Here is a 16,385-nt window from a genome sequence, read left to right as displayed (position 1 = left end):
GGGGGACAAAAATGAGCTCAAAAATTGGCCAGCTTTTATAGTGAACGGCAATTAGATATACAGAAAGGAGAGTAGGGGAGGGAGAATTTTACCCTTTGCAAGCTGCTGGATTGAGGAAAACTGTTGCTTTCTTCAAAGGCATATTGGAAGGAATCAGTTCGTTGCCAAAAACCTAAACAAGAGAAAAAGATCACAGTTCAGTTTAAGAATATTGGTAAGGGAGTTCAAATTAATCCATCTCCATAAATATCAACAGGCTTTCAAGCCTCACAACATTCAAATGGCTTCCATCTTCAGTCACTGTACAGGTCTCCTATTCAAATGTCAGAACTCTTAGCAACAGATAATGCCAGCATCACAAGAAATCTACATCTGTTTTAAGATTCATCCACCATTTCCTTTTCGTCAGCTTCTAGCTTTCTGCCATGGGAAGAAGGACCCATGATACTACAGTCTCTCCATAACAATCACCGAATTCCTCTTCAACTTTTCATCCCACTCTGAATAGGTGCCTTGATTTTAAATTCTTGGAGAGCTGCTTCACACAGCCTCTTGTGCACTTCAGCCATTTACACCCATCTCCATGGTTTTCCAGCACGATGGGCAAGAAAAGGCAAAGCCTCAACATTACTCCCCTCTCTGCAAGAGCCCTCTCAGCTCACCTCAAGGCATCCCCACTACCACACAGATCAAACTGGTTCTGAGCCTGGCGGTGCCGACGTGTTCAGCAACACCAACCAGAAGACTCAGAAGCAAAGCAGGAACAAAAGACTGCTGTGCAGAACACAAGAGTCAACTGTCTCTGCTTTCTTCTCCTTTAAAGCTTTATCCCCTGTCAGGAATTTTTATCTTGAAGGTGCACAAAACACTGTAGATTTTAGTGGTCATCAGCTGCTTGAAGTTGAAAGGACTATCCCTCACCAACTGTGTTCAGGAAGCCTCAACTGGAAGGAGATGGCCATGCCATGGAAACATTCAAACTTCTTCAAGGAAGTTGCTGTGAGCAAAGGAATGGTCAAGGAAATGGCAACAAACCAACAGTTCTGTAGTTTTATCAAAAAAAAAAAAAAAAGGCAAAAAAATGATTCTGTGTTTTACTGCCATTGTTAGAGGGGCAGGATTGGGAAGGATATGACACATCTCAGCTGTTAAAAAGGATTATTTACTTGGGAGAGCACAATGTGATGCATTTGCTTGCTCTAAACAACCTAAACAGGCTCATACAAATGTATGAGCATTGGCAGACTATTTCTTTATGTAATAGATGAGGACGTTTATGTTACATACGAGGGCATTTCCAAAACAAATTCTGATTTTTAAGACAGGAAATAAAAAAATAATAATGCAACATTCTTTAAGTTTTGCGGTCAACTTAAGGCCGGATATTAAAAATGATCATTGAATGGATAAGAAGGTATAATTTCAGAAAGCAATATCCTTTTCAGCTCCTGGTTAAACGTACAAATTCAAGACCTGCATTTCTAGACTTCTAGGAAGAAACTCACTACTTTGTGATTATGAAAAACCCATTCTGTGAGGCTTAGCAATGCTTTATGAATGCAGACAGAGATGTGGTGTGCCCTTACAAGAAACTATCCCCACTTGTCTGACAAACCAGTTTGCCACCTAAGTAGTATCTATTTAATACACACCCAGAGCTCAGTAACATTAGCCAGAGTCCACATTTGTGAAGTCCATAGTCAGCTGACACTTGTTTATTCAAGAGGAGGACGTGTAAAAGGTTTTTCAGTTTTGTAAATGGGTTCTTTATTGTGGAATCCTTCTATCATCATCTGCCACCCCAAGGCTGTCATCACAAAGTCATCTTTAAATTCAGACGTGTATGGTGGAGTTTTTGCAGGAAGTACTGCTGTAGGGGATTCTTTGGCAGGAAGGTGGGTTATCACCAATGTGGTACTGTACTAGGCTTAAGAACTCAAAAAAACATATGTAAAAATAATAGGGAAAACTGCCTGCCTTACCCCGACTAGTCTTATTACCGAGAGTCTGCCTCTATTTTGGCCAGCACTTACACAATGCTATAAGAGCAAACAGCATTTTTCAAACAATTACAGATTGCTGCTATTCCAAAGAACAAATCGGACATTTAATGCCTCGCTGCTATATTGCTGGGTTCTCAAGCAGTATTTGGCACTGACACTTCGGTGAGAATGGAAATTACAGTGAGAATTGATTACTAAGCTTTCTGGTTCACTCCTTTCTAACACAGGAGTCTTCCGCAGGATGTTTGCCCAAGTTTTGCCCCCTGCAATTGTAGGAAGCTCTATTGATAGTGCTATGGCACTTTCGTTTACAAGAATAAGCCATAATGGAATAGAACCCATCACTTAATGGCTGGAATTAACAAACAGTAAAGTTAGAATTTCCACAACAGAACCACCTTCTCATGTCAGTCCTTCCTTAGCAGTTATGACAACATGCACAATTAGGTCTTGAAATCACTTCATCAATACCTTTCTTTTTTTAATGCCAGGAATTGGTCAGCATGCGTCAAACACTGAGGCAAAAACTGCTATTTTTGGCAATATAAAAAACAACTTCTGTCACCGTGAGATCTCTGCAGTGAAAATTAATATAGAAAACATAAAAATGAAGAACAACAGATAGTCTGAACTGAAATTGCATTTCACTCTGAAGGTATGATTTATGGAGGTAATATTTTTTTGCTTTTTATTTATCATTATATTTTTCATTATACATTACTATTTTTTTTCATTATCATTCAAGACTTGAGTTTCCTTACGTCTGTTTTGGCAAAAACAGTTCCACAGTTCAAATCAGGTTGCTGTGTACATCTTTCCCTCAACATCTGGCAGCCCTAAATTGGGATTATTCAATGCACTGCAGCTACGAAGCAGGGTAACCTCAAGCAGAGCTCTTTAATGAGAAAAATAGTTTTTATCATTCTCCTTTAGGCCCCAGTACGTAGCAGTGATGGCAGAAGTATCACACCCTAACAGCTGGCACAGGGAAGCGAGTTTGAAATTAACTCCTAGGAGGTAGGAAGACTCCTAAAATCTACACCATACCACCAAGGCAATCAGCACAGCATCCCTGATAAATGCATGGAGGAATTCAGTTTGCAGCAATGGAGGTATGGGTAGCTGGAGCAGTGGCTGAAAGCTCACACCCCAGTGAGGGCACTGTGCCATCCGCTGCAACAGCAGAGCCAGGGCACGGCGGGTACGGAGCCCCAGCTTCGGGCTGCAGGCCTGCCTGCCCTTTGGCACTGGAGCAAGGGAACACAGATGGCAGCATTACAAGGCTTGTCACGTAGAGATGGCCTGCTGGGAACTTCTCAGGAGCCCTGCACAACCAAGATAAGAGTGGGATTTTAATCTAATTTTATCATTTTAAACGGTATTACCTGGGCTTCTAGGCACGCGGCTCTCCGTAGCAGGTTATCGCTATTAGATAAGACAGAACAGAGAGTGGACATTAGGTTGAGTAAGTTTAAAACAATTTGCTCTTTTTCAAGATAAAGGTGTGTACCCTTTTCACACATGCTCTGACAGCTCTAAAATAAAAATACAGTTTCTTTAAGGCCTGTTTAACACATGTTTAAGGATAAAACGCACCCTTTTAAGCACATTCTGCATGCGCACACAAACACCCTTTCTACAGGAAACAGAAAACAAAGACCAGTGTGCTGAGATTACATAAGCCATGAAACACTGTACCACTGTGATTTATTTATGAATTGGTACATAACTGTACTCCAGATCCAAGCTGCTTTTCCTTTAAAAATAAAAGTTAATACTGCTTGTTATTTATACTGAAGGTACTTACCATTCTGGGACTACAAGAGAAAGGATTTAGAGTTGACTTTATGCATAACTTCTATAGACTTAAATCTTTGTGCATTACAGCTGTGAACTCTCCCTCCCCCAGTCTGTAAGCTGACCACGTTAATGCAGGGCCTACCACCTAGCCAGGTCTGAGCACGAACTAAGGCCAGAGAGGTGAAATAACCCAATATAACCTCAGAGAAACTTCAAAATAAAGAAACAAATATCAGTATTAGATATGCTACTGATAGTCATGTCAGAAAGAGACTCCAGACTCTAATCTGTGCGCTTGCCATTGGTGACACGAGCAAAGTGGAAGACGATATGCTGGTGGTAAGCAAATTGGAAGTAGAGCTACTTAGTGTGCAGCACACTTCAATTCTTCTCCAAAAAAAATCCCCCACTGGGCTTCAGAGACAGAAAAATGAGTCCTATTCTGTAGCACGCAGCTTCATCTGTCCTCTGGCTACAAGACATTCCCCTCTCTGTGCTAAAACCAGTGATCCATCAGCTCTCCCTCAGCAGTATCTGGCAAGACAGTTGTCTCAAAAATCACAAGTACAAAAAAAATATATATATAAGTTACAGTCAGCATAATGCATGCTACACCCATTAAAAAGATCCAAGGCAAGCCATGAAAACCATTTGACTACGGAAGCAGCACATTCCTGCCACAAACTGCTGTTCATTGGGCCAAATTCTGCAGTGGAAATGGCAGAAGAGTAGGCAAAGCCTTGGTCAGAATGATGGACCACAGCAGGAGTATGATCTTACAACATCACAAGCTTATGCTATTTACCAAAGGAGCCAGGTAAGCTATTGGCACTGACAACTCCTACAGGTGCTGCAGTGTCCTAAAGAGAGAAGTAGGGTGACTTTGGGTGAGATATAAAGCTCTGAGAAAATAACTCTACAGAAAAAAAAAAAAAAAGAAAAAAGAAAAAGAAAGACACAGATTTATTCTTAGTAATAATAAAAATACCACTGGAGAACTCACTCTGGAAAAAGAAAATATGTAAATAACAGCTCACCAAGATAACAAGTAACTGGAATGTTTAAAAAACTCCTCAGAGGCATAAGCACGTTTTTAACTGTCATAAAACCAAAGCAGTAAGCCATTTGTATTAAGTACCCAAAATACGACCTAGAGGAGCAGCGCTTGTGTTTGATTGCAACAATATAAGGAAAGAGCATCAGTTAAAATAACTCTGCCTGGAAAGGTTTGTGTACAGGGCTAAACTGAAGAGCCATAGCTAATTCCAGTTCCATCAAGGCAGGCTACGCCCACACTGCCCTGTCTGGAACAGAGACCAGAAGAACTATTTATTGATCAGTAACTCAGAGATGATTTGACGCTCCTCTCCAGCAGAACAGCACACACAGTCCCACGCCATCCCCACCACATTCACAGGTAGAATGTATATTTTAAAGCTATCCAAGTTCAGCCTAATGTTGCCAGGCAACAGGAAGATGTTTATATCCTTATCATGTTGTGTCAGTGCTTTGCTATCTTCACTTCTGAGAGGAAAAAGAAGCACAAGTACACACACACAGTTGTATCTGTGAGTACACAGGCCTCCTTCTGCATCACAGCCCTTGTAACTCACCAATTAACCTGTGCACAGGGACTGGTGGCCACCAATGTTGTCCTGAATGTCTTCTGCCAGAAGAGCACAGATGCACACAACGCAGTCTGTCTGCTCCCTGGCTGAGGCTGCGTCCCTTGGGCAAGTGCCTAGCTTTTGGTAGCTTCCAAAACAGCACCCTCTTTGCTTCATATCAGCATTTACTTTCACCTTGGCTTGTGAAAGCCAGGGAAGACAAATCTTTGTTTGCATCAGCTTCACCCAGGACACAGAATTTACACTTTTTGATGAAGATTTGATGAAATAAAGTCGTCCGCTCAGGACGATACGCGGAAAGGTGACAAAGTGAGTTATCAGCTGGCAACCACACAGGGACCAACACTGAAATTACAGATAACAACAGCACTCAGATGGCTGGCAAGCAGACAAAGGCCCAGATGCTTTGCCAGCATTTTCTACGGAGAATGTCAATACTTCACTGTATACAGAGTTAAGCAGAGCATCTGAGGAGCCCACCACCTCAGCACTGTACAGCAGTCCCCAACCTGACAAGGTGATGACCACTCACCCAGTGGAACCACTGCAACACTGTGCCCAAATTGCACAGTCAGACAAGCTGACATCCATCATGCAGGAGACAAAACTGCTGCTCCTGCCATCTCTGGTGGCTCTCTGCACCACTCGGGATGTGTGAAGGGCAGCAACAGCCCTGCTGAGGAGAGTAGATTCAGGACATGAACTGGGAAGGTGAGAAGTGATTTGGTGAATATTTTAAAACAATCCTATGATATGCTGTCTTGCTGTTTTCTTCATCAGTAAGGAAACATTTCAAGAAACACAAGATGATGAGTACAATTTAAAGCAATTTGAATTTTATACTATGACTCCTTAAGCTAATGAAGTCAAAAGGCATCAGTAGCTACTGCTCAGAAACACAGCCAGAATTAAGTGTACCCTTTTTCCATCCTATTAAGTAAGGAAAGAGATTTTTAAAAGGCAAGTTGATTACTTCTCTGTAATCAGTCTTGTCTGGATACACTAAACAGAAGTGTAGCACTGAATATGAGCACGCCTTAGACAACTTGCATACCCTCCAAAGTTTGATCTAGTATATAAAATTCAGTGTCCCTCAGACCTGCAGTACAATATGCTATTGATTAAAAGGATAGTTCATGTAATCCAGTGATATTAAAGGGAGATAACCTCATACATGGCAGCACTGAGTACTCAGTTTATTTCTTCAATATTATAGGGGTATTTGCTACCCCAAGTACAAGGCAACTGATTTTAGATGCTCTTTTATGAGAAATAAAGGAATGTTAAGGTTCACTGAGGTTTTCCAAAAACAGCAACAGGGTTTTAGTTAATAGTAGTTCAACCAGACAATATGCCTATCACTCCAAACATGAAAAGCTTTTGTTACCACCTGATCACTGTCTTTTTTGAAAAGGCACTGTCCATAATACTATACATTTAGATCATCCGAATCACAAATGGTGGAGGGGGAAATCAGCACAAGATTTCCTCTTTGCTCTTCTAGTTCATTCAAAAGTTCATTCCTGTTTAAACCAGTCAGTATTTGAACAAACAAAGATGAAAGGCTAACACACTGAAGCAAAAATATGAAAAAAGTACTACGCAAGACCAGGCTAAGAAATTCCTTGGCCTTTACAGGCCATCAACAACCTTCAGACTAATTCAGAGAAGAACCCTTTCACTGCAGTGTCCCTCTCTCCTGTACAGCCTATGAAACACAACAGCATCCACATCAGACCCCCAGCACAGCCCACAGTGTGCTGGAAGGGGACAACATAGGGTCTGAGTTTTGGCTGGTGCTGTGTGGAGCCAGCACTTGGATTCAATGATCCTTATGGGTCTTTCCCAACTTCTAACTAATGCATCTCCCAGCAGGGAAGATGCACAAAGGACGAGTTTGGAGAAGGTAACATTCTCCATGTCCCCATCCGTCCATGCAGCACTGCCCAAAGTCTTAAGCAAGTGCTCCAGAGTTCTTCTGTCCCTATGTGCAGGCTGAGACTGACTACAGAAGAATTGCTATTTATTTGCAGGGCAGATAGTAGCAGCTTCACTTAATGCAGGCATCATAGGCTCCATATCCAAAAGAAGAATGAACCTTGAGAAGTCAAAATAGCAAATGAGAGAAGCATTTTAGAAATTTCAGGAGGATGGAAAAGCCAAGAAGAAGGATGCAGGAGGGAAGAAAAACTCTTTTTCAGCTGCAAATAAATGAGCAACACCTCAGACAGCTAATTCCAGGAAGTCAGAGGCTAATCTGAACCAATGCTGTGCTAAAGCAAGTCCCTTCATCAGAAGCTCCTGCAATGCCAGAAAATGAAGCACAAGATTTCACTAAACCTTTAATCTGTTCTAAGAGGGCAAATGTAAGTGTAGTAGTATGCCTGGTGCATAGTAATTTAGCCTCTGATGCTACTAACAGCAAGACACAGAGCCAACACATCCCATGTATGCCTCTTTCCTCGATCTGTCCAAGTGTAACTGGTATAGAGACAAAGGAACTGGGAGTGACTGACATGAAAAGAAACGCAAAATCCACTAGCATATTTGGAAGCAAAACAGAAACTGCAAAGAGGGCTCCTAGCCTATCCCTGCTGATGGGCAGCCAGGAGAGAAGAACTTCCGTACTGATAGACATCAGTGGGCCCAGGTGGCCAAGAAGACCAGTGGCATTCTGACTTGTATCAGGAATGGTGTGGTGAGCAGGACTAGAGAAATAATCCTGCCCCTGTACTTGGCATTGGTGAGGCCCCACCTCGAGTACCGTGTTCATTTTTGGGCACCTCAATACAGAAAGGACATGGAGGTGCTGGAGCAGGTCCAAAGAAGGGCAGCAACGCTTGTGAAGGGCTTGGAGAGTACGCCCTACAAGGTGAGACTGAAGGAACTGGAGCTGTTCAGTTTAAGGAAGAGGAGTCTGAGGGGAGACCTTACTGCTCTCTTCAAATACCCAAATGGTATTTGAGCAGGGCTGGTCTCTTCTCAGTGGTGACAGGCAACAGGATGAGGGGAAATGGCCTCAAGTTGCACCAGGGGAGGTTTTTTGATGATCTTGAAGGTCTTTTCCAACCTGAGCAATTCTATGATTCTATGATCCTATTCTGTGGGCACAGGGCATCTGAGACCACGCTGGAACTACCACACTCTTGCCATCAAAGTCTTCAGTCTCTCCTCTTTTTTTCTGTTCTCAGGCTAACACAATCCTCCACAGAGATCAATAAATGGCTCAACCGTCGTCACTTTTCCCAAACTGTTTAGCTCTCTGAACAACCTGGTCTAGAGGGAGGTGCCCCTGCCTGTAGCAGAGGGGTTGGAACTGGATGACTTTAAAGGTCCCTTCCAACCCAAACCGTTTTATGATTCTTAAAAGAGCATTTTGCAGCAGGGCTACAGTCTGCATTAGAGTCACTCCAAGTTCTGGCCAAGGCCCTCATGCTCACGGGCTCTCCTGTGCTGCGCATTCTATGCACAGTAAAGAAACGCTGTGTTACCTCTTACAGACAAAGGGGAAGACCGAAGAACGGGACGTGTAAACACTTTTTCCCCCACTGCGTCATGCAGGTGAAAGCACCATCCCTACACATGGCGCTAACAACCGCAGAGCACCGAAATGCAGATACCAAAAGTTCTGCTACACAGCCGACCCGACAGCGGACAGGACGCAGAGCCGCCCGCCCCTCAGCCCTCCGCCCCGGGCGGCACTTACCAGTGCTTCCCGTACAGCCAGTTCCCCCCCCAGCTCAGCAAGCACACACCGAACGTGGTTTTCTTCCAGTGGTTCCTCAGCGTGGCGAACACCTTCCCCGCCCCCGCCATGCCGCCGAGGGAAGCGGCGGCCACGCTGCACGGACCCGAAGGGAAACGACGCGCAGCCCGCGGCCGCCGCCGCCCGGCTCGGCTGGAAACGGCAGCCATGGGCCTGCGTTCCGCGCTGCCAGCCCTAACGTCACTTCTAAGCGAAAATTACAAGGAAACATATTTTCGTGGCCGTGCCTCTGTGCTCGTAGACGCGGTGCAGTCGCCTCCAGCCCTTGAGGTGGCCCGTAGCGAGGAGGTGGTGGAGTCACTGTCCCTGGAGGTGTTCCAGAACCGCGTGGACGCGGCACTGAGGGACGTGGTCAGTGGGCATGATGGGCACGGGATGGTGTTTGCCTGTGTGCACTTTGTCCAAGGTCTTTTCTAACCTTAATCTTTCTGTGATTCTATGATTTGATGTCCAAATCCCACCAAATAAGTGACCACCGCACCAGGAGAAATATCGCCAACCATGGAGAAACATCTCCGCCCGTGCCCTGCTCACAAGGATGTCCTGCAGCTGGTGAGGAGCCAACATCCCAACATGGAATTGTGGAGATGTGACTGAGTGACCCAGCTTCAAGATGGCACAAACCTTTGGGACAACCCAGAGACAGCCCAGGGAGACCTGAGAGCAGCCTTTCAATATTTAAAGGGGGGCTATAAAAAGGAGGGGACAGACTTACTAAGGTCTGTTGTGATAGGACAGGGGGAAGTGATTTCAAACTAAAAGAGGAGAGTTTTAGATTCGTTACGAGGTAAAGGGCTTTTTTTTTTTTTTTTTTTTTATTATGATAAGTGTAGTTATGCACTGGCACAGGTTACCCAGTGAGGCAGTGGATGCCCCATTCCTGGAGACACTCGTGTTCAATCTGGAGGGGTTCTGAGCACTCTTATCTAGCTGTTGGTGTCCCTGTTCATTGCAGGGGAGTTGGACTAGATGGCCTTGAAAGGTTTCTTCCAACTCAACTGATTCTATGATTCTCTGAACCCAGATGTGAAAGCCTGGTGCAGCATTCATGCCTGGCTTCATTGGATGCAAAATGCAGAGAGTGCAGATGGCTGCAGAGATACCAGGGGGATGAGCTGATAACCAAATGAGAAAGGAATGCAGGGGGGCAACCACTCAAAATGGACTGTTGGCTAAGCAAGTGGTGTAAGGATGTGCTCTGCTTTTGGAGAACGCTGTCTTCTGCCAAGGACTAGTGCTTACAGAGGATCTGTGTACTGATAAAAGTGGACTGATGGAGGCAAAATTTGGGACTAGAGGTATTTAAAAGTTTGTTCTGAAAGAGTCATGTTGATGCAGAAGAGAGTGCAGAAGCCACTCTACTGTTACTGATGAGAAAAGCAGATTAAAACCTACAGATTGGTTTCCCTACTGTTGGTTTTGGTGCCTGGCTCAGGCAGACCCTTGCCCAGTAGCCATCTCTTCCCACTTAAACATTCTGGCTTCACCTATTCAGTGCATCTCATCCAAATTCGTAATTGTGATGAGCTGCCACAAGTGATTTACAGAGATCTGTTATAGCTTCTTGCTTCACAACCAAATCTTTGGAATATTGTAATGTTTATTAACAACGCTTCCAAAACAAGCTTGGATTTTTTTAAATAAACCTTTTTTAGTATGCCAGTACAGGTTCAGTGAAGTCAGAAGAATGCTGAAATATGAGAAGAGCCTGAGTGTTTCTAAGATGGTGGAATGGAAATTTTCCTGAGTTCATATGCATGAAAACACATTTGTGTTAGTATAACCAAGGCAGTTTAGCTCAAATAATGGTTGTCTTTCTACATCAACAGGAAAAGGACTTGACCCTGCTCTAAGCAGGCTGGAAGAGCTCCAGAGGTCCCTTCCCACCTCAACCATTTTGGGACGTTATCTGAGAAACCGGTCTAGAAATTTGAGATGGTGCTTTTTGACAACTGCCCTTAGAAGAAACATTGCAGTCAGCAACAACAGATTGTGTGCTTATCCCATTATCTGGCTTTACTTAGGATGCAGAGTCCGTTCTGCAATCCCTCCTGGCAAACATGCATGTCCTAGTTTTTGGCTGTGGCTGTCTGATTGCCCTCAAGGTAGATCACACCTGCCACGCTCTCATATGTACCAGATACTTCTTTTTAGCTCTCCTAGTTTTTGCATGTCAAATCGATAGAAGTAGGTATTAGAATAAGTGCAATGAAAAATGAGAGGATAGAGGTCTGATTTTGAGCATCCTCTACATTATATACTGTAGTCCTTTTTTTTAAGTCAAGTAAAATGACTGCTACCTTTTTCAGAAAACTGCTTGGAGGAGGCTGAAATATGTGCTTAGGTTTCTTATGATTGCCAGATGGTTTGCATAAAAAGAAGTCAGCGTTCGAAAGGCTGCTCCACAACTGTAATACTTGACTTGGGATTTATCACCTAAAATTACCACACAAATTAATTGTGAAGACAAATCTGTGCCTCATCCCAGACCATGCTTCAGGGACATATGAAACATTAGAAAACTCACATGCTTGACTGGGTAAGTTCTTTTCTTAGCTAGAGTACATGGCAGAAACAGTAGAGGAGGGATGCTTTTCTACCACTTGGCAATGCCCTATGATTCTACATACGTAAGTATTGTCAAGGTCAGAGAATGATTTATTCTCCTTTTCTGTTCAGCACAACTTGTCCTCACCTCAGCTAACTCATCTGTGTTGCTGTGTTTCTGCCATGGTCATTCCTCTGGGAACGGGATTGAAGTCACTGATTTCATCACATGGTATGTAGTTTTGAGTTGGACCTTCTGATACCTCCAGGGAAGCTGTGAACAGAGTCCTATTCCCAGCCACCAGCTGGTCTTCTATTCAAATTCACAGCCTGAAAGCTAATTCTAGCCACATGGTCTGCAGATAATCCTCATATGGCTGAGCTGGGTGGCCCCATCCTGTGTCTCCAGTACATTCTGTATCAGCACTCCGTGAAGGCAGGGGGAGTTTCTTTACGTGATGGTAGCATGAAGGATAAACTCTGTCTGTCCCCAACACCTCCCTATACACACCTTATTGATACTGCTGTGGCAAGAGTGGTGTGGGAGGAGTATCTTTTGGCCCAGAAACCTTAAGCTTCTGTGCTACTGATGAAAAATTCCCAGACTGCAAATCTCTCCACACTTCTGGCCCCTCAAGGGAGATTAAAGCTCTGCTTTAATTCTGCAGCACCTGAGCACCAAGCATGATCTACAGTGGATAGAGCCCTTGTCCTTGGTCCCTCGGGGTGTCTCTCCAGCTCAAACTGTGGGATGGGAGCTGCAGCCTTACCAGTGCAGCCATACTGCACTATTCCCACATCTCCAACTTTTCTCTCTCCACAAGCCTGTCTCTCTCATAGGACTGAGCTACAGAAAGTGCTGTTTCCTTGTCTAGGGGTTCTCATGCTAACTGAAATGTCTGGTGGGTTTTCCGGTTGGTGTTTCTTTACTTGTGCTCATGGGCCCAGCATCTGCAGCATTCCTTCCCCTCCGTGTCTTAGGTCCCTCTCCATTCCACCCTGGCTGCTGTTCTATGTAAGAACGCGGTGTATTGCAGCCACTGAAGCTAACCAGAGAAATTTTGTGTCTGTGATAGCAGAAAAAGTTCATGATGGATTCTTTTGCCCTCATTTTCAGCTCTGCCCAAAGGTGCAAGCCCCGGGACAGTCATGTCTGCAGTCAGTGCCTGCTCCACTGGTGTGGAGAAAGATTTTACACTGACAGAGTTTTTGGTTGGGTAATTCAGAGACACTCTACGTGAGAATAATCCCTTCATTTCCTTTCCTCCACTTTTCTTTTTCTATTCAGTAAGCAGAACACAATATGAGCTTCACCCTTCCTAGATCAAAATTCAGGAACGTGCCCAGCATATTTCTACAGCAAAAAAACACTGCTTTTGTGCCCTGCCCCCTCTTCCCATGGCTGGACTATTACACAGAAATATTCCCCAGTTCTCGGAGTTTATTAACCTTTTTTCCAAGGGAATGAATGGAGATATTCACAGCTTTTGAACAGTCGCAGAAACCCATTAAATTTCTCTATGGCAATCTTCTCAGGAGGTTGTTCCTTTAGCAGAGACATTTCAGGAGGCTCTGCACCTTCTCCCAACCTATTTGGATTCAGTAAATGCAGGTGCCACTGAGGCATTAGAGTGAGCAGTCCTGGCTCCAAGCTTTAAGTGTAGCAGGGCAACTGAAAAAAAAAATTTCTATAGGCTTGTGATCTTGGAGCTGGCCAGAGATATTGGCTCCCCATCCTGTCCCATCGCCAGCACCAGCTGGGTTGGGTCTCCTTCAGGTCTGCTTTGAATGAAAGAACAAGGACAGTGCCCCAGGCTGGGATCAATCCCTTCACTCAGCAGCACAAAACCCAAGGCATAAAAATCCATAGCAACCTCTGTGTTTGATAAACTACTTGCTTTCATTGAAGATGTCAGTGAGGGCTACTCTGAGGACATCACTGAAATCACTGGTAGGGGATTCTGTTCTTATAAAGTCCTGCTGGTCCAGACTATGGTCACTCATCCTGCATCTGTCCACAGCAACCATTTGGATGGTGGAAGCTGGCATCTGTCATGCTGGTAACACACTCTGCAGGTGTTGACACTGCCACTAACAGAACCTCAGAGTGGATGATTTACAGCCACCAGATTCTCACACAGGTAATTTGCTTCCAGCAGAGATTAATGTTCATTGTTTAATGTTAGTAAATAAATAAATTTGTATTCTCTCCATTTGTTGTACAGATAAGAGAGTGGATAGGAAACCAAGACTTTCATACTGTTTCCCTACTGTTATGTACTACATACCTATGTCTTCATTAATATATCAGCTGCCTGAAAATTCTGATGCTGCTGTATACTATCCTGGTTGCATCCCATAGCCAGATGATATTATATGCAGAAAAACTCCAGAAAATTACCAATACATCTGCAGCAATGATTCATTTTTTTACTGAGGCAATGACATTCTAATCTATGGACCAGATGGAATGGGCCTTGGGCAATTGTAATCAAAGAGCAACAGACACATTTTGAAGGAAGAAGAGATTCCCAGTTGGTTTCCTACTAAATGCTTCTATTTTCATTTTGTTTTGACTCAGTTGTGTGCATCACTGCACACATCTGGCTGACATCTTAAACCATACACCTAGAACACTGCTGTGTATACTCAAAATTCCACTTCTTCCAAAGTCAGTACCAGTGCCCTATGACAACATATTGTTTTATACTTGTCCTTAGGTAGAGTTGGGGTCTGCAGCATCAGTCGCAGTCGAAGGCCGGATGAGAAAATTCATCACTAATAAAGAACCACTCCCATTCATCTTCTCTGACCAGATAACTTTGCCACCACAGAAGCTAGACAATTAATTTGACTTGGATCTTGGAGCACAAAATATGGCCACTTAGGAAAAGTGTAATCCTGCTGAGTTACTACAGATTGGTGTAGTTCAGCCCCTGCCTCAAGATATATCCTGCATTTATACTGACCCTGAACTTTGCTTATAAATTATTGCTGGCCATTTCATTAGTCTATGAAATAGAGTTAATGTTATCGGGTGTTGGTAGTGCATAACTGTACTTTGAGGGTTTTTCTGTTGCTTAGTTTAGTTTTGTTTTTCTTCCAATTAGTTCAATTAGAAGAAAATCTGATATCTCGCTTTTTAATTATCTCACAGTTTTCAAATATCTCAAAGGCCATCTTTTCACTCTGACCATCAGAAAATTTGCTGGAGTAACAGACCTGCCTATCCTATCATATACACAGTTTCCTTAGGTTTTGGAGGACATCTGAGCTCATCCAAAGGGATTCTGTCTAAACTTTGTAGCATTTTCTGCAAGTGTATTTCAACAAGCTCTGTGGTTAGTTTGTGTTCTGCACAGCTTTACATTGCATTTTATGTTTCAGAAAGTAGCTAAACGATATGTTTTAAAAATAGCTGTTGTTATTCTCATGTTGTTAATTTTCGTGCTAATTATGACACAGGACTCAGACAATGCTTTTGAATTCCATAGTTTCTTCCATTACAAACAGGGTAGTGTTGTGTGTTTTTTTTTTTTTTAATTCACATCACATCATGGTCTGGTGTCATTTGAAAGGCTGACTTGGCTTTTCTGGTCGTTCAGAGATACTTCCCACTTAATATGCTGTTTTCAGAATCTGAAGGCTGTGTAAGACTCTGGGACTTGACAAGGCTGGATTAGAACAATCTTGTATTTCATATTAAATGCAAGCATCTTGAACCACAGTTACTAGCCTTTCCAAATGCACAGGCGTTGTTGACTCCATTTATATGATATCTTTGCTTGCTTTGATTTCTTGCTTTCCTGTTTTAAGAACAGATGGAGAAAGTAATTTAAGTACTGAATACCAGAAGGTATCTGGAATAAAGTAAATTAAGGAAACACTACGAGAGAACAAATAAAGGAGTTAAACCACTAGCAGAAGATTCACAATTAAGAATTAACGGAGAATATAAACTTAGCCAAGCAGCAGAAATCACCTGGCTCAGAGGGAGTCCTACAGTGCACTGACACTGCAGATATGCAGAGAATCCAAAGTCAGAGAAGAGAGGAGAGAGAGTGTACAGAATTATACAAACTGCAGCAGGTAACACAAATTGTGATAATGTCCACTGTATGACCAAAACCACAAGGAGTACAATGGACTGCGTTACACGGAATCAGAACCACAGAATCACAGATGTTCAATTCCATGGAATAAAATGTTTTCAGAGCTCTTCTTGGTATATGGAATACAACAAAGAGAGAGACAAGAGCACCTATCAGGCCTCTGAGAAGGCACAGGACAGGGCTCAGAGCTACACGAGGATCAGGAGAACAAGAAAGGGATTCGATAGGGAGGGGCAGTGCCTGGAAATGGCACTGCAGTTGCCCTAATTGCATATATAGATACAAAAATGCTAAGTCCTGCTGGGGCGACATCTGTGTAGGCAGAAAGACTGTGGTGACATCACTGAGCAACAGGCTGTGATGTCACCAACAGATGCACTGTGACCGCAGCACCATCACTGCTCAGCTTTGGGCACAGGCAGAGCCTGGCCCACTCAGTCTCGAGCCTGGACTCCTGCCGAGCGCGTGTGCAAGGTTGGAGGTGGAGCGAGCATTTGTCTTGGGTGCTGGGCTGTGCTTTGGGCACTGC

At 43.6% G+C, this 16,385-nt stretch overlaps 2 protein-coding genes across 2 annotated transcripts in view; both read right to left on the bottom strand.

Moving 5' to 3' along the window:
• Window positions 1-9,329, bottom strand: part of AGK (acylglycerol kinase) — a 31,230-nt gene extending 21,901 nt beyond the window's left edge. The window contains exons 1-3 of the mRNA XM_019615509.2: window positions 9,138-9,329; window positions 3,389-3,428; window positions 93-172 (exon numbers count right to left, since the gene is read on the bottom strand). Of these exons, the coding sequence (XP_019471054.2) occupies window positions 93-172; window positions 3,389-3,428; window positions 9,138-9,247 (230 nt within the window). The 5' untranslated portion in view covers window positions 9,248-9,329. The remainder of the gene's footprint in view (window positions 1-92; window positions 173-3,388; window positions 3,429-9,137) is intronic.
• A 5,983-nt stretch (window positions 9,330-15,312) lies between these two features.
• Window positions 15,313-16,385, bottom strand: part of TMEM178B (transmembrane protein 178B) — a 234,530-nt gene continuing 233,457 nt past the window's right edge. The window contains exon 6 of the transcript XR_014884584.1: window positions 15,313-15,550. The gene's annotated coding sequence lies outside the window, so the exon portion shown is untranslated. The remainder of the gene's footprint in view (window positions 15,551-16,385) is intronic.

Source organism: Meleagris gallopavo, chromosome 1 (genome assembly GCF_905368555.1).
Source record: "Meleagris gallopavo chromosome 1, MGAL_WU_HG_1.1, whole genome shotgun sequence".
NCBI lineage: Eukaryota > Metazoa > Chordata > Aves > Galliformes > Phasianidae > Meleagris > Meleagris gallopavo.
Note: the sequence above shows the minus strand (reverse complement) of the source record. Positions and strands in the feature narration are given on the sequence as shown.